Source organism: Microcaecilia unicolor, chromosome 1, assembly GCF_901765095.1.
Source record: "Microcaecilia unicolor chromosome 1, aMicUni1.1, whole genome shotgun sequence".
NCBI lineage: Eukaryota > Metazoa > Chordata > Amphibia > Gymnophiona > Siphonopidae > Microcaecilia > Microcaecilia unicolor.
Window position 1 is genome coordinate 690,563,198 of NC_044031.1, and position 24,157 is coordinate 690,587,354.

The following is a 24,157-nucleotide window of genomic DNA, read 5'->3' on the forward strand; positions in this document are numbered from 1 at the left end:
ATCATTTAAATTCAGACAGACAATCAGGTTGCTATGTACTACACCAACAAGCAGGGGGGCACCAGATCTCACCCTCTGTGTCAGGAAGCCGTCCGAATGTGGCTTTCGGTGCACCACCACGGCATGTTTCTCCAGGCCACGTATCTGGCAGGCGTAAACAACAGTCTGGCCGACAGGTTGAGCAGGATCATGCAACCTCACGAGTGGTCATTGAACATGGACGTCTGCAAGATCTTCCGAGCATGGGGCACCCCCTCGGTGGATCTTTTTGTCACTCAGATCAATCACAAAGTCCCTCAATTCTGTTCTAGACTTCAGGCTCATGACAGACTAGCGTCAGATGCTTTTCTCCTACATTGGGGGACAGGCCTTCTGTATGCGTATCCTCCCATACCTCTAGTAGGGAAGACTTCACTGAAATTCAAGCAAGACCGTGGAAGTATGATTCTGATTGCATCCTTTTGGCTCCGTCAGATCTGGTTCCCTCTTCTTCTGGAGGTCATTTTCTTGGTGGCTGTTAGTTCAGCTCGTAGAGTCAGTGAGCTCCAAGCCTTGGTAGTCCATGCACCTTATATCAAGTTTCATCATAACAGAGTAGTCCTCCGCACACACCCTAAGTTCTTTCCGAAGGTAGTGTCGGAGTTCCATCTGAACCAATCAATTGTCTTGCCAACATTCTTTTCCCCGTCCACACACCCGCCCTGGTGAGGACAAGTTGCACACCTTGGACTGTAAGAGGGCATTGGCCTTTTACGTGGAGCGTACAAAGCCCTATAGACCGCCCAGTTGTTTGCTTCTTTTGACCCTAACAGGAGGGGAGTCGCCATTGGAAAACGCACAATCTCTAATTGGCCAGCAGATTGCATTTCTTTCACTTACGCCCAAGCTGGGCTGACTCTGGAGGGCCATGTCACGGCTCATAATGTTAGAGCCATGGCTGCGTCGGTGGCTCACTTAAAGTCAGCTTCTATTGAAGAGATTTGCAAGGCTGCAACATGGTCATCAGTCCACACATTCACATCTCACTATGCCTTCAGCAGGATACCCGACGCGACAGTCAGTTTGGGCAGTCGGTGCTGCAGAATCTGTTCGGGGTTTAGAATCCAACTCCACCCTCCTAGGCCCTTTTTTTGTTCTGTTTCAGGCTGCACTCTCTCTTAGTTGTGTTTAGTTTCAGGTCAATCTTTGTTATGTCCTTGCTGTAGCGAGGCCCAATTGACCAATGTTCTTTGTTTTGAGTGAGCCTGGATGCTAGGGATACCCCAATCGTGAGAACAAGCAGCCTGCTTGTCCTTGGAGAAAATGAAGATACATACTTGTAGCAGGTATTCTCCTAGGACAGCAGGCTGATTGTTCTCGCAAACCCACCCTCCGCCCCTTTGGAGTTGTTCCAGTTTTTTGTTTTGCTTTTTATTAAACTAAGGAGGGCATGCTCGTGTCGCAGGCGGGAAGCCGTTCGTGCATGTGCGGTGTGTTCAGCCCATGAGATGGAGCCTTCTGGAAAGTTCTTTGTTTTTGCTATGAAAACTTTTGCCGGTCGGACGACATCCCAATCGTGAGAACTATCAGCCTGCTGTCCTCTGAGAATACCTGCTACAGGTATGTATCTTCACTATCCTGTGTGAGAGTGCAGGTGAAAGGGGATCCGGGAAGGCACGAAGAAAGGGGGTACAGGGTGCTGGGGAATCCCAACAGGGCAGATTTCATGTGCACAACACCCACATCCAGAAAGCTGGGCTACCGGAGGCAGAGAGGTTGGCTGGGTTAAGGAAGAAGGGGAGGAACTACCAGTCCCAGAATCCTTCTCTTCCCCACCCGGCTGTGCAAGAGTTAGGGGAGGAGATAGAAGATTGGGAAATGGTCTCTGAGGAAGATGATGAGGGCCAGCTGGAGAGATTGGGGGAAGTTGGAGAGGAGGATAAAATGGAGATTACTGAAGGGCTAGGGGAGGAACAGATGGAGATTGGAGCCCTGGCTCAAACCCAAAAAGCTGCTGTGAGAGGGTGGCTAGCTGTACCTTGGAGAGACTGGTGGAAGACCGGAGAAGAGAGGCTAAGGCACTGGGGGAAATCTCTACTAAAGAGGAAACAGGTGCAGCCTGTGGGAGAGAAAGAGAGCTGGGCACAATTGAAACCCCAGCCTGAACCAGGTGGGAATAAAGCTGTGTAACCATGCTGTAAGAAGGTACAAGAAAGACTGTGTAAACTGTTTCATACTAAAAAGGTCTGGGCTGCAACCTACCAAGCTATTGGGTTTTTCCCTCTGATATTGTACTGTTCCCTAAGTGAAGTAATCTGAGCTAAAGTGAAGTTATATGGACTGTTTTTGAACCTGAGTTTGAAGTTATATGGACTGTTTTGAACCTGAATCTGACTGTGTTGAACCTGAATTGTGCTCTGGGCTGCTAGCCTAAACAACCTGGAGTGAAGGGTGTTTTGTTGATTTGAAGCAAGAAAATAAAAGCTCTTACTTATAAACATTGGGCTTTGAATGTGCCTCTGTGAAAGGAACAGAGGGAGGAGGCAGTCCTGGGAGTTCACAGGGCCTGGAGCCAAGGCTCAGAGGAGCCAGATTGCTGTGGAGTGAAGGCAACAGTCGCGTGGAGGAAGAGGCAGCTAAGCAGGGTCGAGCCTGGCTGGGTCCTGGATGGGCGACCCAGCTACACCTGTCTATGGAGAACTTTTGTTAAAGGTTAACATTTTGACTTTATGCTTTTCAACATCAAAGTATACATTTTGGAATACTTTTGTTGTCTTTTTTTGGTTCATTATATTAAGTTGTGTTTTTTTTTTAATGAACGTGGTTATTTTGATTATTAATTCAGTGTCCTGTTATATAATTTGTGCAGTACATTTTGTTGATCCTTTAAGTGTGAATTGAGTTGTCTGTAGTAGGCTGTTCTATACAGACGCATTCTCATGAAATACCACTATAATCACATGACCCGATGAAAGGTATGGATGACATTTTTACATTTATACAAATGTGGCTTTGTTAGCCTACATTTTCAGGCAAAGCCCTACTTTTACTCGTACATGAGAAGGGGCAGAGTTTAGTTATTAAAGAGATTGAGCAGAGATTTCATTTTAATTCTGTCTTCATTTGTTTTAAATTTACTTCTTAGTAGCTTCATTGTATGCCCCCTAATTTTAGAATTTTTGGAAAGAGTAAACAAGTGATTCACTTAGTGGAGCAGAACAGGTAGACGTGAATTGTTTGTTTAGTCTTACCAAAAATACTAGGACTAGGGGGCACACAATGAAGCTACTAAGCAGTAAATTTAAAACAAACCAGGGAAAATATTTCTTCACTCAATGTTTAATTAAACGCTGGACTTTGTTGTCAGAAAATATGGTAAAAACAGTTGGCTTAGCAGGGCTTAAAAAAGATCTTGGATAATTTCCCAAAAGAAAATTCCATAAGCCATTATTAAGGTGGACTTGGGAATATCCACTGCTTATTTCTAGGATATTTACATAACACAAAAATCTAGCAAGTAGAGAATATAACAGGAGTCACTCTTCAAGCTAATAAGAGGTAGAGTCTCATCCGTCTTAGCACGGCTCCTTGTCACTTCACTCCCGTGGTGAATCTGTGCACGTGCACTTTTATTTAATCATTGACTCATTCCCTCCTCCTTCCTATGCTGCATTTCACACAATCTGTTTCATTTAAACTTCACTGTGCATAGGTCTACCATTATGATCTAAAGACACTTATTTTCTCAAGCTGGCATGCTCAATTTTAGCTTGGAGTGACTCCTGTTATACTCTCTACTTTTAGATTTTTGTGTTATGTAAACAACTTAGAAGGAGTAGCCGAGAGCCTACAAATTTTTTTTGATATTTCTAGGATAAGCAGCATAAATTCTGTTTTAATGTTTTGAGATCTTGCCAGGTACTTGTGACCTGGATTGGCCACTATTTGGAACAGGATAGTGGAGTTGATGGCCCTTAGGTTTGACCCAGTTTATCCATCCATGCAGTCAATGTGGCTTATAATGAAGTCGGCATAATACATTTAAATCCATACAATTTTGAAAATTACCTTGTACCTTTATGCATGTATATTCTGCTTGTTTTCATGCAAGTTCAAAGTATGTGAGTGTTTTTGTATTTTTGCTTTGCAAGCTGGACAAAGTTTTTCACAAGCAGATTTCCACATGGAGCTTCCTGTTTTTCTGTTTTCAAAGGAGAAGCTTGTTATGGCACTGTATGAACATTTTACTTCAGCGGTGCATGTCTGTATGCTGCACATTGTGATTCCTGTCTGTACTGGTGCAGCTGTGCACTTTGGATGCCAATTGGCAAATTCTGCCTTTTGAATTTTCAGACTCCTGAGGCAGGTGTTGTAGCTGAAACACGACCTGTGCCGAGTTGTCTGGGATTTAGACATTTTGGCACAATCACGTCCTGTGTTTGCTATCTCTGTTGTGCTGTTGTGCTTTGCGCTATTTGTTGAGCTCTGTTCTATTATATTAGATAGCATACACTTTGTATGGAGTTCCACCATGAAATTATTAGATTTATTGCAACCCATTTTGACGTTTCCATTTTTAAACTGAGGGAAGTTATTGAATTTATGTAATAAAACTGGTCCCTAAAAATATTGAAATATAATCTTTATCCCATCTGATATTACAGGATCCAAAAAGAAGCCACTTCATCTAATTAGCTCATCTGATAATCCAGGACTAGACCTTTTGAAAGTAGAATATATTAAGGTAAGGATGCTTAGGGCTTTAAGTATAATATTGTGCTTCAGGATTGTAAAAGGTTCTATTCTATTTTTAGTGTCAAAGGCATTATGCCATTTTTCAGGAACAGCATGCAAGCTAGTTAAATAGTGGATAATTTTATAAAGTTGTCTGAATGTAAAGCTTTTTACATATGGAAAAAACCTTTTGTGACATGGACCTGCAGTAAAGGTGTGTGTACTAATATGCATGCTTCATGTAGACATTAATGGGGGGGCATAGTTTAAATGAGCTGCATGTTTTATAAAATACAAGATTATGATAGTTTTTTAGAATCCTATTTGCATACATGCAGAAAACTTGATTTTAGAAAGCTGGTAGTTGTAAGTGTAAATTCTGAATATGTGCATATTACAAGGGGGGATGTGTTTTGGGCAGGGCCAAAAAATATACATATTCTCTATTTCAGGAATAAAATGCACCTCTGAACTCCAGCATTAACATTTGGATTTACACCTGCTCCTGGGGACATTTACAATGAATAAAGGTGCTTGCTTGGGCACCGTTGTTCTAGAGGGATTGGGGGATGTTGCCCTGCTAATACCCCCCCCCCCCCCCCCAATGTTCCACCCTCCAGGAAATCAGTAGTGCTGCTAGATTGGGTTCAGTGCCTAATTCGGTCAGCATAGATATGTAGATTTCCAAAATGAGACGTACATGTCTAATTTTCAACACTTAAAACAACTGTATTTTGAAATACCAACAAACGTGTACATTCTGTATGTTGCTGCTTTGCTCCCGTTGATGTTTTAAATGTTGATGTGCAAAATGGATGTCTGCATGTGTTTTAGTAAAGGCTCTATCTCAGCAGATCCTGTTCTAAAATACTACTGGAATTGTATACATTCCGACCTGGATTTCTCAACTCCAGTTTGTATGTTCTATATAAAATCTGCCTTTATACATATGGATGGACATTAACCCCCCCCCCCCCACAAAAAAAAACAAACAAGACAGCCAAACAAAACCCCCTGCCATCGCTCAGCCATCATCAAACATGAAAAATGTCTAAATTTCTTGTTCAGTTATGGCTGTGGGTTAGACCTTTTATGCACTAAAAATGTCCAAAGTGAAGCATACAACTTTTGAATGACAAAAAACCAAGGACATGAACATCTGGCATCGTTTCAAAAACATGGTCACACAGATGTCCCTGCAGAACAGTGGAGTAGCCTAGTGTTTAGTGCAGTGAACTATACACCAAGGGACAAAGGTTCAAACCCCACTATACTTTTATTTTTTTTTTTTTGTAAATGTGATCCCTCCAGGACCTGAAAAATACCTACTGTACATGAATTTACACCACTTAAATAGCCGTCAGGCTTTGTAGGTGTTATATATTTAGGTACTGTAGGTATTTTTCTGTTTCTGGAAGGCTCAGAATTATTAAAACAAAAGAGTTGAATTGAGACTTGAACCTGGGTCCCATGGTTCATTGTACTAACCACTAGGCTACTCCTCAGACCTGCTTACTGTTCAGATTGGCCATAATACTTGTAGCTGACAGAGCCTGGTTTTCCTTTCCAGTTTCACTTTTTTTTGGGGGGGGGGGGGGAAGAGGGACAACCATTGGTGGATTAAAAGGAGGTAATGCCTTAATCCCTCCAGTGGTCAGCTGCTTAATTATAGTAACTTTTTGTAACTTGGACATGAGTGAAACAGGTCTACATAAAGATCCTCCTTTTTTAGACATGGACGTTTCTTCCCATTGAAAAATCCTTGTTCAGCGTCATATTTTTTGGCCCTCCTTACTCCTTCCCCCTTGCTTTTTGGACAAAATGCAGCATGAAACATCCAACTTCTGACTTTCCAAAAGTCAGACTTTCTGACTTTTTAGCAGATGGCCTTTTTTTTTTTTTTTTTAGACATTTTAAGATGTCCATTTGCTTTGAAAATGAACCCCAAAGGAATATGTACACATTTATACCTGCTTTGGAGTAGGCATGTGTTGGTATTTGTGTTGTTGGGGCTGGATGGGGAGACTGGGGCTCATTTTCAAAGCACTTAGCTTTCCAAAGTTCCATAGAAACCTAAGGAACTTTGGAAGGCTAAGTGCTTTGAAAATATGCCTCAGTGTTGCTTTTATATTATAGTATTAAAATACATGTCCTTTTACTGTAGATTTCATACATAGGATTCCTGTGTTAAAATCAGGCCCATAAAATGCAGTGTTAATAAATGTACAAAGTGTGCATGCAATATAATGACTATAAATATGTTAAGATGTTTCATTCTTTTAGGTCATGAAACAAGTATTTAGTATACAAATAACTTGAGAAATCTTGGAGAGTCCTGGGCATAGGTTTTGCAATAATCTTTGTTTTCCAAATATAGCTTGTACATGGATTTAATGGTTGCCTAGATGGATAAACGTATAGGCCTATATTATGGCGGTGATGTCCCGTTTCAGTTAATACTGGCAGTACCTTACTGGAGATTTGAATATCATTGATACAATATAGTACAGCTGGGTAATTTTAAATTGGTATATTAGAGAAGTAACTAATGTTTCTAGTTCTATCCATCGTCCTGTTCATTAATGTCTTTATATTTTACTTTTTCAGGCTGATAAAAATGGCCCAATTTTTCAAACTACTTTTAACAACACAGAGCAAACACTTCAGGTAGGAAAAATTAGCTTTCCATTTTCAGAAAGCATTGAGTAAATCTTAAGGTACTAGTAAAATAGGCCCGTTTCTGACACAAATGAAATGGGCGCTAGCAAGGTTTTCCTTGGAGTGTGTATGTTTGAGAGAGAGTGTGTGTGAGAGAGAGAGAGTGAATGTGTGTGTGTGTGCTCCTTGGAAGAAAAAAAAACGTGTGTGTGGTTGATTTTGAGTGTATGGGAATGATGGATGTGTTGGGGAGTGGACACAGAGATTAACCAATGGGCTTCCTTGCTCGTGTGTAGTAATCGTCGTGCACCTAGGCCTGAGTCGGAGAGGGAGGGGGGTTGAACGGTGAGCGAGCAGCTGCAGGAGGGTGGGTGAGGGGGACTGTGGGCGGGGGGACGGGGTCCAGTGCCGATTTTGGTTGGTTTTGAGTGTATGGGAATGACGGCTGCATTAGGGAGTGGAAACAGAGATTACCCAATGACAATCCGATTTGTTGAGTGTCATTGCTCCGCCCTCAACGTCATCACGTTGTTACGCGGGAGCGGGGCAGACACTCATGCAATCTTACAACTACAAATTTAGAACGTTGGAGGTGCCTTTTATATATAGAGATTGTATCAGGGTATAAAAGTTCATATTTTTATTTTATTTTCTATATGAGAAACAGCAATTTACAACATCCTTTACATAAAAATAACGTAATTTAAACAAAAGTAGAGGTTTACAAATAAAAGTTAAAATATTAAGGTGATAACTTGTATTTTGGACTAATATATTTTGTGAATAATTTTATAAGTAGATTGAGAATGCTGAAAAATGTTCTATATGCTTATACAATCCCAGCCTATGCATACATAAAATTAGGTGCTCCAAAAACAACACATAGGGACCCTTTTACTAAAGGGCAGTAGGGCTACTGCTGGCTTGGCATGCAGCGAATTGGCTCTACCGCCGGGCTCGCCCAGGAGCCCTGTGGTAGTTCTGGGTCTCCTGCACGCCGTTTCCGGTGCTAGAAAATACCTTTTTAATTCTAAATTTAGTCATTGAAGCAACGCAGGATCTGGTGCAGGAGCTAACAATGGTGGGGCTACGTGGTACTAGTGATTTTATGTTTCAACAATTTTTATTGATAAGTCAATACAGCAAGCCAATAATGAAATGACACCGGAAGACCAAACACAAATCATGTACAAAATTGTATCAGCAGATCAAGTACGTTATCAAGTTTTCAAATCCCCCTCACAAAAGAAAACTCCCATAAAGAGACCAAGAGGGTTCCACTGCCCATACTCTTAAGGCGGTTGGTAACCTATCATGCCAACACAAAATTCAATACCAATCCCCCCTATGTGAAACCCTCCCCCTTTTTTATAACATACTCCAAGTTGGAAAAAAACATTTACAACAAAGCAAACGAGATCTGTGTTTAGGTAGCAAAATATCCAAATATGCCTCCCGTATTTTGAGAAAACGGAGCCTTCTTTTAAAGAAACCCCTCCCCTCCCAAGTGGCCAACAAATGAATTTGATTTTGCCAGTGCCAAAAAGTTGGAGGCAATGGTGATACCCAGTGCTGTAAAATACATTTCTTAGCCACCAGAGAGAACTTATAAAGCAATAAAGTGTATTCTTTGGACTGCCCTCTGAAGGATCCCGGTTGGTCCAAGACCAGCAACTCCACCGAGCCTAGAATGGCCTTGCCAAAGATAGAACCCAGGAAGCGCAATATAGAGGTTCAGAAAATCCAGATCTGTTCACATCCATAAAAAGCATGTACAAAAGTACCCAGTTTGTCCCCACATTTAATACAGAGAGGTGAAAACCCACTCCCTGTTCCAACTCCAATGGGGTAAATTTCCGTTTCAGGCAGATCCAATCCCGCAAGTGGCGCAACAAGCAGACCCTATTATACCATTTAAAATCTGGTAAACCCAAACTACCCCTGATCCAATTACCCTGTAAAGACACTAACCTAATTCTCGCCTTCCTACCCCCCCCCCCCCCCACAACAGAAGTGACTGATGATATAGTATAAACAATCCAGATCTTTACGCTTCAAACTGAGGGAAAGAATCTGCATCAAATAGAGCCACCGGGGAAATATAATCATAGAAATAAGGTGAATTTGCCCCAATAGGGACAGAGGTAAATTCCACTAACTCTCCAGTTGTGAGCGTGTTGCTTCCATCACTCGCAAAACATTGATAGGATATAGAACAGAAACATCCATTGGTAAGAGAATGCCTAGATATTTAAAGGAACTCTCAGTCCAGCAGAGGGGAAACTGAGTTCCCCAGAGGTCACGTACCTGTTCTGATGATGCTAGTGCCTCTGATTTTTATTAAATTAAGGCTAAACCTGGCGTAATCGCCATATTCCCAGAAAAGCTCCAAAAGTGTGTCTAGAGATTCCTTGGCTTGTGACAAGTGGACCAAAATATCGTCCACGAAGGCTGCCGCCTTAAAACAGCACTGATCTGGATCCCTCGAATATCTGGTCTCTCATGAAGGTCTCTTAACAGAATGTCCAACGTCAACACAAAAAGACGTGGGGAAAGCGGGCAACCTTGCTGAGTACCTCACAAAATAGGAAAATCTGCTGAAGGGCAGTCATTAACTGAAACAAATGCACGCGGATCAGAATATTGCGATCATATTGCCGAAACAAAGCAGCCTTGAAAGCCATAGGCTTCTAATGTAGCATACATGAAATCCCACCGTACTCTGTCAAACGTTTTCTCTGTGTCAAAGATAACCAATAAAGATGCACTCTTATCTTGCGCGCTCTGCTCCAATGAAAGCAGTATCTTACAGAGATTTTTGGTGATGGAGTGGCGTTGGACAAAACCTACTTGAGACTCATGAAGCAAATCAAGCAACACTTTGGCTAATCTGTTCGCCATAATTTTGGCCAATAACTTAATCTCAAAATTTAGCAGGCAAATAGGTTGGTAGGATTCAGGTAAAGACACATCTCTCTCCAGTTTGGGACGCAGTATAATCTTTGCCTGGCAAAGTGAAGGAGGTGAACACCTCCGCATCAACTATGACATTAAACATAGGCCTCTCCTAAGATTTTATAGAACTCAGCCCTAAACCCGTCAGAACCAGGAGCTTTCAACAAGGGACTATGGTGGATAGCCTCCTGTACCTCCAACTCCTGAATTGGGCCATTCAGGTGGGTCAGGTCTGATGCCTGCAGGGAAGTATAATATATGAAAAGCATATTTTATCAACTAATCTCCATAGTCTTTTCCACTTAGTTTTAAAAACTCTGTACCACAGCATTAACAGAATCTAGCAGGCACTGCAGGATCTAGTTTAGTATTAAGGGGGAATAAAAAGACAGAGAGGGAAAAGCAAGCATCATTAACTAGTTACCATAGTGTACAAACCCTTTTCCCATAGTTTTAAACTGAAATTTTCTCTAGAAATAGGCATTTTCCCCATAGTTTTAAACTGAAACCTTTTCTAGAGGTAGAAACTAAGCAGCCAAAAGCTCTTGTTCTAAAAGGCAGTTATTTTCTGTTCCTTGGCTGCTGGAGAGGTAGCTCATCCAGCGACCTCAATTAAGTGTTAATTAAGGTGTGGGGAAGTAGAATACTTGCATAGGTTGCTGAGTCAGCTTCAAAGAGCCTGTTTAAAAAAGGCCCCTTAGATTCAAAATTATATAAAGAGGAAAGGTCCCACTGAACTTTCTTTCTGAGAAGTTCTGAGAGAAGAGGATATTTCTCTGGTAAGTGAATGCTATTTTGTTTTGTGCTTTGGGAACTTAAAGATTGGGGTTTAAATGAGGAATTGTAGGTTAGTGTTAGGCAAAATAAAAATATAAAAAGCAATTTTATTAACTAATCTCCGTAGTCTTTTCCACTTAGTTTTAAAAACTTTGTACCACAGCATTAACAGAATCTAGCAGGCACTGCAGGATCTAGTTTAGTCTTCCCACCCACCCCTAGGACAACTCTTCATTTATAGTCAGTTATCGTAATTAGGGTAACAAGCAAGGTGTGCTCTTACAGAGTTTTAAATACATTTCATTACCATCTAAGAAGGAAACACTAAATAAATAATACAATATACTATATAAACTAAAATACACTTTTATATTAGGCTAATATCCTTAATACTATAAGGATGGGAGGCGGGGCTGGTGGTGGGAGGCGGGGATAGTACTGGGCAGACTTATACGGTCTGTGCCAGAGCCGGTGGTTGGGAGGCAGGGATAGTGCTGGGCAGACTTATACGGTCTGTGCCCTGAGGAGCACAGGTACAAATCAAAGTAGGGTATACACAAAAGTAGCACATATGAGTTTATCTTGTTGGGCAGACTGGATTAACCGTGCAGGTCTTTTTCTGCCGTCATCTACTATGTTACTATGTTACAAGGAGGAGCAGCACTGAAGGACACTTAGGAATGTGAGACTGAAACCCTACTGAAGCAGGACTTTGATGTTTCAGCCTTACCCTGCAGGCGATGTTATGTGGAGGCTTTGTGGTATGTGTTTCCAGTGGGCTGAGAAGACGGGGTGGTGGAGGAGTTCTCTCTGGGAGATCAGGAAGTGTCCAAAATTGAGATGGGCATGGCCTTTCTGGTGGGGACCCTATATTTTATTTACAGTGTTTATAACCCTTATAACCCACCAAATCACCATGGTTCAAGGTGGGGTACAATCAAACATTTACAATAAACAGAAAACATCATAATGCACATAATAATTTGCTTAGGACCTCAGCAAAGAATATGGCACTTATCTTTAATTGCCAGAAGATTGGAGAATGGCTAATATAACGCCAATGTTTAACAAAGGTTCCAGAGATGATCTGGAAAATTATAGACTGATGAGCCTGATGTTGGTACCAGTGGCGTAGCCAGACCTGAGATTTTGGGTGGGCCCAGAGCTAATATGGGTGGGCACGCACTGTCTATATAAGTATGAGTAGTGTCTCTTGGGATCCTACAAAATAATGCCTAAGAATTCACTTGATGATGGATTTCTAAGTAGTCTGCCCAACAGCTACCCTGCATCAGTATAACCACATAAATACTTAATGGAAAAATTGATATTTTTAACCCTAGAACGCATGACGTTAAAAATATACATATTAACGTCATGGGGGCCTTTTAGGCTCCCATGCACATAATGTAGAAAAACACACTTAAATAACTTTCACAAGTTTATTTCAAAATTGCTCAATAAAATATGAATAGTGGACAACATTTTAATTATAATTTTTCACAGAAAACACCAAAAAATCTTTTTTTTTCCCAAATTTCACGCAAAGACATGAAAACACACAAAAATGCATAGAAATCTATAGCAAACTAGCTGCAGCTACATTTTTATTCTAACTTTCTTTTCTATTATATTAGTCTTCCAAACAATTCTGACATGTTATTTTTTCAGAAGAGTGTTCTTTGCAAACAGTTTCCTTACAGGTGGAACAATATCGCTCAGTTTTCCTCTCTATGTTTCTTGGACACATGAAACAACGCTTTCGTTTTCTTTCTCCTGGCTCTGGAGTAATCTGAAACTGTACGCCACACCGTTTCATTGCTTCTTTAGTTTTCTTTGGCAAGCATTTCAAGTCGCTTCGCTCTATCATGTGAGGTATTACAAGTTCATGACAAAGGTCCTTCAAGAATAAGCGTCTCCTGTCCTTCCTCTGTGCATGAAATTCAGGATGAGTTTCTGTATAAATAATGAATGAATTTAGGGCTGCTACATCAAGCATATTTGAAAATAGTACTACAGGCCATCGTTTTGTTTGCCTCTTACACGAATTTTCTCCCACCATCTCATCCATTTTATCTACACCTCCTTTTGTTGCATTGTAATGCAGGATGATTTCTGGTTTCAATTTTTGGTTATTGCTGTCAACACTGCAATCGTGATGCATGGTACTGAGTAAAATTACAGATTTCTCCTTCTTTGCCTTGTAAGATACCAAAGTCGCTTTGTTATTGAATCCAAAGACACTCTCATAAAGTGCTCGCTGACGATTGTGTTTGAGTGCTGCTGGAATTTCTCGTCTGTTTTGCTTTATAGTACCAACAAGTGTAATAGCTTTTGCAAGCAGAAAATTGCCTAGTTCAACATTGGTGAAATAATTGTCCATGGTGATGTTTCTACCTGAATTGAATATTGGAACAGCAAGAGTTTTGACTATTTCAGACCCCAGATCCTTCTGTACTGGTGCACCAACCTCTTTGCCACAGTAGATTACGCCATTTATGCCATAATAATTTGCAGAATCACACATCCAGAAGATTTTTATACCGTACTTGGCTGGCTTGCTGGGCATGTATTGTATGAATTTGCAGTGTCCTCTGAACGGTACAAGTTGCTCATCTACAGTAACATTAGTACTAGGATTGTAAAGTTTTGTGCAATTTTTGATAAATATGTTCCAGATATAACTGATAGGGGCTAATTTGTCTGTTTCAAACCTCGCTGCACGAGTTCGCTTATCATCAAAGCGAATGGTCCTTCTAATTTCCTCATATCTGCCCACTGACATTGTCGCCTTATAGTGTGGATCAGAAAGTGGGTCCAGAAATAATTCTCGTATTGGGACATCATACGATTTTTGACTCCCTGCCAGCAGGAAAAGTCCAATATATGCATAAAGTTCCCCTTTTGAGATATTTTTCCAGGACTTATTTTTTGCTGAAGCGATACGTCTTCCTTCTAGGTTTGAACATAATAGGACCTCTTCTGCAATATTGTCAGAAAAATAAGTACAGAATACATCTTTAGGGGTAAAGTAACTGGGACTTCCCACAGCTCCTTGAGCCTGTCTCACAATATTGTGTATTGGAGTACGTCCGACTAATGTAGGATTACTGTCCCAAAAAACATTCGTTTTGGATGTTCTACTTATCACTTCTTGAGGATCCACTAGATTCACTTCTTCATCATCAGAAGAATCACTGGATGAGGATGTTTGATTAGCTGGTGGCAGATATTCTTCATCAGACAAAGATAGTTCACTTTCATCATCGCTTTGAAACATAATCGCTTCAATCTCTTGGTCAGTCAGACACTTGGAGGAAGACTGTGCCATTGCTGACTAGATGTTAGAAAATGAAACAGATTTCCTCTCAACAGCTTATCTTATCACAGGTCCTTCAGCAATTAGCTCACAGTGTATACTGTCCTCAGTGTTCAGAGGACCTGAGGTGATGTCATGGCCTTATCACTCCCTCCAAAAATCACATGACATCCTCACATGTTATTATCCACACCCTGGCCCCTCCACCAGCATTACTGAGTACAAATAAAGTAACTTGAGACACAAACACTTCTGAGAACATGATAAAAACAGCGGGGGCCTAAAAGGCCCCCAATTCGTACAGATGTAGTTTTCACCAAACAAGCATTGTTACACCATAATGCCTATGAAAAAAAATTATATGAACAACTGGATATTATCAACAATGACATACTTGAGTAATACCTTGAGTTTCAAAATTCTAACTAAAGTAATTTTGCAGATAATAGCAAAAATGTAAGCATGGGGGCCTAAAAGGCCCCCAATATGCGTTCTAGGGTTAAATATAATTACATTATCCCACAATCTCTCCAATGCAAAATGCTATACACAAACTTGTGCAAAAACACACTCATATCTTTAAAACCATAACAGCACTAATTCCAAGGACAGGATGAGCTACAACCTTATGCTTGAAAAGGCAGAACTGTAATTACACAAGGCTCTAAAACACCAATACACTACCTCGTGAAAAAAAGCAAAACAAAAAGGGCTGCGAATACTACATGCTAGCAGAATACTGCACCTTGATCACACTTGAAAAACACATGACACAACAGACATGACACAAGGAACTAGAAATCAAAAAAATATGAAGGCAAAATACTGAACTGGAAAGTTAACTCAAGAAGTCAGACTCAGCATGTAGCAATACCAGAAAAATTTAAACTTACATGCAAAATATCACAGATGCACATTTCCAAAGATGACATATTCAAATTAATAAATTCTGAATAAAATACTTTTTTCTACCTTTGTTGTCTGATCTATTCGCTTTGGTCCCAGTGTCTTCTGTTTTACATAGTGTCTTCTTTCCTGTTGATATTTTTTCACTCACCATGTCCACCATCCTCCTGTGTCCTTATGTGTCCTGTCTACCATCTGTAGCCCTGCCCCTATCCTTCCTCGAGTTTCAGTATCTGCCCTCAATGTGTTCCAAACCAGCCCTTAAACTCAGCAGTTTTCCCTCCATCCATATCCAGCATTTCTCCTCACTTCCCTCCATCCATGTGCATCTACTTCCACTGTCTTCCCTCCCCTCCATCCATGTCCAGCATTTCTCCTCTCTCCCTTCCCCTCCATCCATGTGCATCTCCTTCCTTTGTCTTTCCTTACCTCCATCCTTGTCCAAAATTTCTCCTCTCTTCCCTGCCCTCCACTCCATCCATGTCCAGCATTTCTCCTCCCTTCCATCCCCTCTATCCATGTGCACCTCCTTCCTGACTTCTCTCCCCTCCCTCCATCCATTCGTCCAGCAACTCTCCATTCTCCCCTATCCAGCAAATGTCCTCTGTCCCCTGCCCCCTCCATTCATCCATCCATGTTCAGCAATTCTCCTGTCTCCCCTGACCTCCCCTCCATCCATCCATCTCCAGCAAATTTCCTCTCTCCCCTTTCCGCTCCATCCATTCATGTCCAGCAATTTTCTTCTTTCCCCTGCCCTCCGCTCCATGTCCAGCAACTCTCCATTCTCCCCTGCCCACTCCTCCAGCCATCCATCTCCAGCAAATTTCCTCTCTCCCCTTTGCCTTCCATCTATCCATGTCCAGCAATTCTCCTCTTTCCCCTGTCCTCCGCTCCGTCCAGCAACTCTCCATTCTCTCCTGCCCTCTCCTCCATCCATCTCCAGCAAATTTCCTCTCTCCCCTTTCCCTCCATCCATCCCTGTTGTCCAGCAATTCTCCTCTCTCCCCTGCCCATTGTGTTTCTGTCCATCCCCTTCCCCCCTCCCCCTTCACAGCATTTCCCAGCCACCTGTAAAGAATGACAACTTCCGTTCCATTCTACTCCCGAAGTCGCAGCGACGAACGGGCAGGCAGCGCTGCGGTAGTAAAAGCAACAAGTCGACTGGTTTGACTCTCCATCCTTCACTTCCCTCCCTCTGCGTCCCGCCTTCCTCTGACGTCATTTCCTTTCGGGCGGGACGCAGAGGGAGGGAAGTGAAGGACAGAGAGTCGAACCAGTCTCCTTGTTGCTTTTACTACCGCAGCGCTGCCTGCCCGTTCATCGTTGCGACTTCGGGTAAAAGTCGCCGTTCCAGTCGTCGTCGTTTGGGCGGGCCTAAGCCAAGATTGGGTGGGCCTGGGCCCACCCAGGCCCACCCGTAGCTACGCCCCTGGTTGGTACCAGGCAAAATGGTTGAGACTGTTATGAACAAAATTACTGAACATGTACATAGGCATAGATTAATGGATTTATCCAAGGGAAATCTTGCCTCACCAATCTGCTACATTTCTTTGAAAGGGTGAATAAATGTGGATAAAGGTGAGCCAGTTGCTATTGTGCATTTAGATTTTTAGAAGGCAATTGACAAAGTATCTCAAGCATGACCCCTGAGGAAATTAAAAAGCCTTGGGGTAGGAGGCAATACATTGAAATCTTCTGCTTAGTGTGCAGCGGCAGCCAAAAAAGCAAGCAGGATGCTAGGAATTATTAGGAAAGGGGTGGTAAATAAGACCAAGAATATTATAATGCCACTGTATCACTCTATGGTGCGACCTCACCTTGAGTATTGTGTTTAGTTCTGGTCGCTGTATCTCAAGATATAGCGGAATTAGAAAAGTTTCAAAGAAGAGTGACCAAAATGACAAATGGGATGGAACGCCTCTCATTTGGGGAAAGGCTAAAGAGGTTAGGGCTCTTCAGCTTAGAAAAGAGACATCTGAGGGGGGGATATGATTGAAGTCTACAAAATCCTGAGTCGTGTAGAACGAGTAGAAGTGAATTGATTTTTATTTATTTACATTTTACTGTTTCAAAAAGTATGAGGACTAGGGAACACTCAATGAAGTTACAGGGTAATACTTTAAAAACAAATAGGAGGAAATACATAAGTACATAAGTGTTGGCATACTGGGACAGACCGAAGGTCCATCAAGCCCAGTATCCTGTTTCCAATAGTGGCCAATCCAGGTCACAAGTACCTGGCAAAATCCCAAAACATTACAATATATTTTATGTTGCTTATCCCAGAAATAAGCAGTGGATTTTCCCAAGTCCATTTTAATAATGGCTTATGGACTTTTCTTTTAGGGAGCTAGCAAAATCTTTTTTAAACCCCGCTAAGCTAACTGCTTTTACCACATTCTCTGGCAATGAATTCCAGAGTTTAATTACACATTAAGTGAAGAAATATTTTCTCCGATTCATTTTAAATGTATTACTTTGTAGTTTCTTTGCGTGCCCCCTAGTCCTAGTATTTTTGGAAAGAGTAAACAAGCGATTCACGTCTACCCATTCCACTCCACTCAGTATTTTATATACTTCTATCATATCTCCCCTCTGCCATCTTTTCTCCAAGCTGAAGAACCCAAGCCTCAACCTTTCCTCACACAGGCAGCTCCTTGTGGCTCTGGGCAAGTCACTTAACCCTCCATTGCCCCATGTAAGCCGCATTGAGCCTGCCATGAGTGGGAAAGCGCGGGGTACAAATGTAACAAAAATAAAAATAGGGAAGTCATCTCACCCCCTTTATCATTTTCGTCGCCCTTCTCTGTACCTTTTCTAATTCCACTATATCTTTTTTGAGATGTGGTGACCAGAATTGCACACAGTATTCAAGGTGAGATCGCAACATGGAGTGAAACAAAGGCATTATAACATCCTCATTTTTATTTTCCATTCCTTTCCTAATAATACCTAACATTCTATTTGCTTTCTTTGCTGCCGCAGCACACTGAGCAAAGGGTTTCAAAGTATCGTCAACGATGACTCCTAAATCCTTTTCCTGGTCGGTAACTCCTAACATGGAACCTTGCATCATGTTGCTATAGTTTGGGTTCCTCTTTCCCACATGCATCACTTTGCACTTGCTCACATTAAATATCATTTGCCATTTGGATGCCAGTCTCCCAGTCTCGTAAAGTCATCTTGCAATTTTCACAATCCTCTTGCAATTTAACAACTTTGAATAGCTTTGTGTTGTCGGCAAACTTAATTACCTCACTAGTTATTCCCATATCTAGATCATCTATAAATATGTTAAAAAGCATCGGTCCCAACACAGACCCCTGGGGAACCCCACTATCTCCCCTTCTCCATTGAGAATACTGACTGTTTAACCCTACTCTCTATTTTCTTTAACCAGTTTTTAATCCACAACAGAACACTACCTTCTATCCCATGACTTTCCAATTTCCTCTGGAGTTTTTCATGAGATACTTTGTCAGATGCCTTTTGAAAATCCAGATACACAATATCGACTGGTTCACCTTTATCCACATGTTCATTCACCCTTTTAAAGAAATGTAATAGATTGGTGAGGCAAGATTTCCCTCAACCACTAGGTACTACTACTACTACTAGTTATCATTTGTAAAGCGCTACTAGATGTATGCAGCGCTGTATACTTGAACATGAAGAGACAGTCCCTGCTCGACAGAGCTTACAATCTAATTAGGACAGACAAACAGGACAAACGAGATAAGGGAATATTAAAGTGAGGATGATAAAATAAGAGCTCTGAACAAGTGAATAAGGGTTAGGAGTTAATAGCAGCATCAAAAAGGTGGGCTTTTAGCTGAGATTTGAAGACGGCCAGAGATGGAGCTTGACGTACCGGCTCAGGAAGTCTATTCCAGGCATATGGTGCAGCAAGATAAAAGGAACGGAGTCTGGAGTTAGCAGTGGAGGAGAAGGGTGCAGATAAGAGAGGTTTACCCAGTGAACGGAGTTCCCGGGGAGGAATGTAGGGAGAGATGAGAGTGGAGAGATACTGAGGAGCTGCAGAGTGAATGCACTTATAGGTCAATAAGAGGAGTTTGAACTGTATGCGGAAACGGATAGGAAGTGACTTGAGGAGCAGTGGTGTTAGCCACAGGTGGGCCTGGGTGGGCCGGGGCCCACCCACTTAGGGCTCAGGCCCACCCAACAGTAGCACATGTTTAGTGGTAGGATCCCAAGCTCGGCCAACTGAAGACTTCCTCCAGATGGTAACAAAAACGCTACTCTCCATGATACCGGCACCTGCGTATGTTCAGTTTTCAGCGCATGCCTGCTGCAGACTGCCAAGGTGGAAAGAAGCGTTTTCCCACCAGCTGAGATATTTTTTTTTTTGCGGGGGGGGGGAACAATTGGTGCCCACCCACTTCTTACCTAGGCCCACCCAAAATCTGTTGTCTGGCTACGCCCCTGTTGAGGAGAGGGCTAATATGAGCATAACGACACTGGCGGAATATTAGTTAAGCTCTGGAACTCATTCTGGAAAATGTGGTAACAGTAGTTAGCGTATCTTGGTTTAAAAAAGGTTTGGACAAGATCATGGAGGAAAAGTCCATAGTCTGCTATTGAGACAGACATGAGGAAGCCACTGCTTGCCCTCTGATTGGTAGCATGGAATGTTGCTACTATTTGGGTTTTTACCAGGTGCTTGTGACCTGGATTGGCCACTGTTGGAAATAGGATACTGGGCTAGATGTATTGATCTGACCCAGTATGGCTAGTCTTATGTGTTGTATTGTGGATTAAAAACTGGTTAAAAGAAATTGATGAGTAGGGTTAAATGGTCAATATTCTCAATGGATGAGGGTAAATAGTGGGGATCTGTGTTGGGACTACTGCTTTTTAACATATTAATAAATGACATGGAATGAGTGAAGTGATCAAATCTGTTGACAACACAAAGTTATTCTAAGTGGTTAAATTACGATAGGATTGTGAAAAATTGCAAGAGGCCCTTAAGAGACTGAGAGACTTGGCATCCAAGTAGCAGAGGACATTTAATGTGAGCAAGTGCAAAGTGATTGTGTAGGAAAGAGGAACCGAAAATATAGCTGGGAATAACTAGTGATTCGCTGATGACACAAAGTACTCCTGCTAGAATTCTGCGCCCCCCCCCCCAAAAAAAAAAAAAAAAAAAATCAAAATTCTGTACAAAAATTTTCAAAATTCTACATGTAAAATTTGCAAATTCTGCAAGTTTATTTGGCATTATTTAACCAATATTAGCAATACTTTTTGAAACCCCCTCTCACCCACAGCATCCCTTTTTTTACAGCCACCCTCAGCATCCCCTCTTTTTTTTTTTTTTGTTACAGTCCCTCCCTCCCTCAAACATTGCATTCCTCTTTTTTACAGTCCCCTCCCTCTTCAGCATCCCTTTTTTTGTCACTCACAGCATCCCCCCTTTATTTTTACAGCCTCTCCCTCACCCACACATACAGTAGCATACCCTTTTTTTGCAGCCCCCTCCCACCCACAGCATTCTTCTTTTCAGCTCCTCCCTCATAGCAACTCCCTTTTTTAGTCCCCCTCACACCCATCCAATCCCTTTTTTTAGTCCCCTTCCCTCCCCCTCACATAGCATTCCCCTTTTTTGCAGCCACCTCCCAGTCACATCATCTCCCTTTGTTTTGCAGCCACCTCCCATCCACAGCATCTTTTTTTTTTTTTTTTACAGTTACCCACAGCATTCCCCCTTTGTACAATCCCTCCCTACCATACATATAGCATTCCCAATATGTGGCTTGAATGACAAGGGTAGGTGACAGCAACAAACCCTGAGGGATTCCACAAGTCATTGGTAACGGAGATGAAATATATCCATCCGAGAATGACAGGGAAACTGGCGCCACAACCAAGTGTGTGGCATCACTGTACCACCGCTCGAAGTACAAGTCAGAAAAACTACGTTGTACATGAAGGTATACTGCTTTGATAGCTTTCAGGCTTGCAGGCAGTATATAAGAAATTGTAAATATTTTTATTTAATCCTTAAGGATTGGGGGGAGGGGGGGATCTATTGGTTTGTTTTCATTCTCTTCTACTTGGCCAGATTAAAAATAAAATTGGATGTCACAGCCAAGAGTCGGTCTGCTCTGATTTGGTCTGAGTTCTCCAGGAGTTATCTTTGGCTGCTGTTCAGTCTTTACTTGAATGTGTTTGCGGTGTTTTTCTGACTTGCAACAACGTGTGTAAGCTTTCGCTTAGGGCCAGTGTGCCCCCCTCTCAAAAGATCTTCTGGGCAACACTTATGTTGAGAGACCACTCTTGTGGTTCCAGGCAGTTGTTTTTCCCTGTCAGATAAGTAGCTCTAAGCATCATCCCATTGGAGAAGGCCTATTTCCACATCCCAACTGCATCCTGACACAGGAGGTACAAACCCCATACTTCCCTGGTTGTTGATATTGCAACCTGATTGTCTGTTTGGATCAAGATAATTTAGTTCAGCAGCCAATCTCTGAAAGCCTTTAGAGTGTTCCAGATAGCGCTTAGCTATAGGAGATTGATTTAGTGTTGTCTTTCTTGAGCAGATCACTGACCTTGGGCATGGAGCCCACCTGCATGAGCTGCTGATATCAAGTTGGATTTATCCATCTAGTGTTTTGTGGGGGTTGAGGAATTTGCAGTGGTAGTACCTTGTCCAAATCTTTGCGAATTAGCCAGTAAGGCAGAGTTCCTCAGAGAAAGTGTGATAGAGATTGCATCCGTTCTTAGGTATCATGCATTTGAGAGATTTATTCAGTATATTCTGAATAAAAAATATTTAGGTTGGTAAGATCAGATTATTTCTCAGCTGTTACAAAATGTGTCATACTGTAGCTCACAACTGTCACTTCCAGGATTTGGCACACAATGTTTCTGTGTTTGTTTAGCCCTGCTTGTGCCAGTACCCTTTTTCTGTTTGAGAATAAACATCATGACTTTATTCTAAGATAACTGCAAACAATCTAGCATATTGGAGAAATGATTGAAACTGACCCAGATTGTTCAAGAATCACATTTATATTGTGGGCATCTGATTATCCAGTTCAGTGCAAACAGTCCAGCATATTGGAGAAATGATTGAAACTGACCCAGATCGTTCAAGAATCACACTTATATTGTGGGGATCTGATTATCCAGTTCAGTTATAATAAGAGTATGTTTTCATTGAGCAAAGCATCTTTTTTTTTTTTCCTAATCGTAGCTTTGAGTGTTAAGTTGACAAAAGCATCTTATTGAGACTGCACCACGGCAGTGTTTTTGAACAATGAATTAAATGAGAGATAAGTGGGTTACCTCAGACTTGTGCTATTAGCCTCATTTCTTGTAAATATACCTTCAGTTTAAATGGTAAAATAATAGATTATAAAGAACATGGAATATAGTTCAAAAACCTATGTAGTATTCCATATTTTACTTTGTATTGGCTTTGCTAGATTTCTGACCTTTTCTATATGCATAACAACATCATTTGAACTATTCAGAAACCAGCTAACTTTGCTATAGGCTACACTGTACACACTTGTGATCTATTTTCAGCAGGTAAGCAAAAAAGAAAATGAGGCTAATTCAGTCTTACGATGCAGGGGAGGACTGTAAAAACACTATCCCCCTTTTTTATAAACTTGTGTGCACAATTTATTTTATTGATTTATTAGGATTTATTTACCGCCTTTTTGAAGGAATTCATTCGTCGTTGTACAGTAAGAATAGATCAAACATGAGCAATAGGCAATTACAGTAGTAAAATATTCAAATAACAATACAAATTATGGCATAGTATACTACTTATGTCAACAGAATAAGTAATAGAACATTTTAATTGATAGTGAAAGGTAAAGCAAAGATGGAACATATAGATAGGTAAGAGATCAAGAAGAGTTAGAAAGTAAGCTGACTGATTTAAAGAAAGTTGCACATGAGGTCAGAGAGATGGTTAAATATTAGACGCTTGGTGAGCAAAGTTGTGAGCAAGTTACACAATACTGTCAGTTACGCATGTAACTTCAGTAATTATCTGCTAATTAGCATTCACCTGAAAGTGTGTGTGTATGTATGCCCAGTATCGGTTCCTACACTTTATAGAATAGAGAGCAAGTTTGCAATTATTTGCCAGCATTTAGGTGGGCAAGCTGAGGAACAAGTTGCTGACGGAGCCTTGCAAGCAGAGCCCAGGGAAGTAGAAATGTTTTGGAAGTTACCTGCAGTTCAGGGTTTGGATGCAAAGGAACTGTTAGGAAGTAGCAAACTCCTTCCTGAAAGAGTGGTATTTCTGAGGTGTACAACAGGTATTTTACAGGTTGTTTTTAATTTTGGTTTTGTTTTCAGTGCATAAACAGCTGGGGGTGGAGGATAGTATGTAACAGTTTTGAGTTTGACTATCCTGAGGGGAGGTGGCTGTTTAGGCTGAGCTGCTGCAGGTATGTTGGTGAGAGAAAGCCAACCTTTTAGCTATATGCTGGGTAGGAATGGAAAGGCTGATTCATGGGAACTGTTTTATATAATCTTAATTTCCAGAGCCTGAGGTGGCTAATGAAACAGATATTACATATGTGTTGACATACCAATCTGTCTTTATTTTGTTCCTGTTTCTGAGGGAAAAGAAACAGTGGAATCTTAAGGACTGAGATGTATCCTGAAAATATTTTGGCAGTTTTTCAAGTTTACAGTTGAAGTTTTGATGTTGGATTGAATTTTACCATGAGAAGAAAAGATACTGAAATTAGACTACTGCAGCTGAAAAGAGTATTTTTGTGGATTTCTCTGGCTGATTTTTGGGAGCTGAATCCTTATCTTTCTACCTTGATGTGCTTG

General features: G+C 41.4%; 1 protein-coding gene across 1 annotated transcript in view; it reads left to right on the plus strand.

Moving 5' to 3' along the window:
• The window catches only part of VPS13C (vacuolar protein sorting 13 homolog C), a 992,635-nt gene that overhangs the window by 307,038 nt on the left and 661,440 nt on the right, over nt 1-24,157 (plus strand). The window contains exons 27-28 of the mRNA XM_030188422.1: nt 4,644-4,723; nt 7,321-7,380. Coding sequence (XP_030044282.1) covers nt 4,644-4,723; nt 7,321-7,380 — 140 coding nt within the window. The remainder of the gene's footprint in view (nt 1-4,643; nt 4,724-7,320; nt 7,381-24,157) is intronic.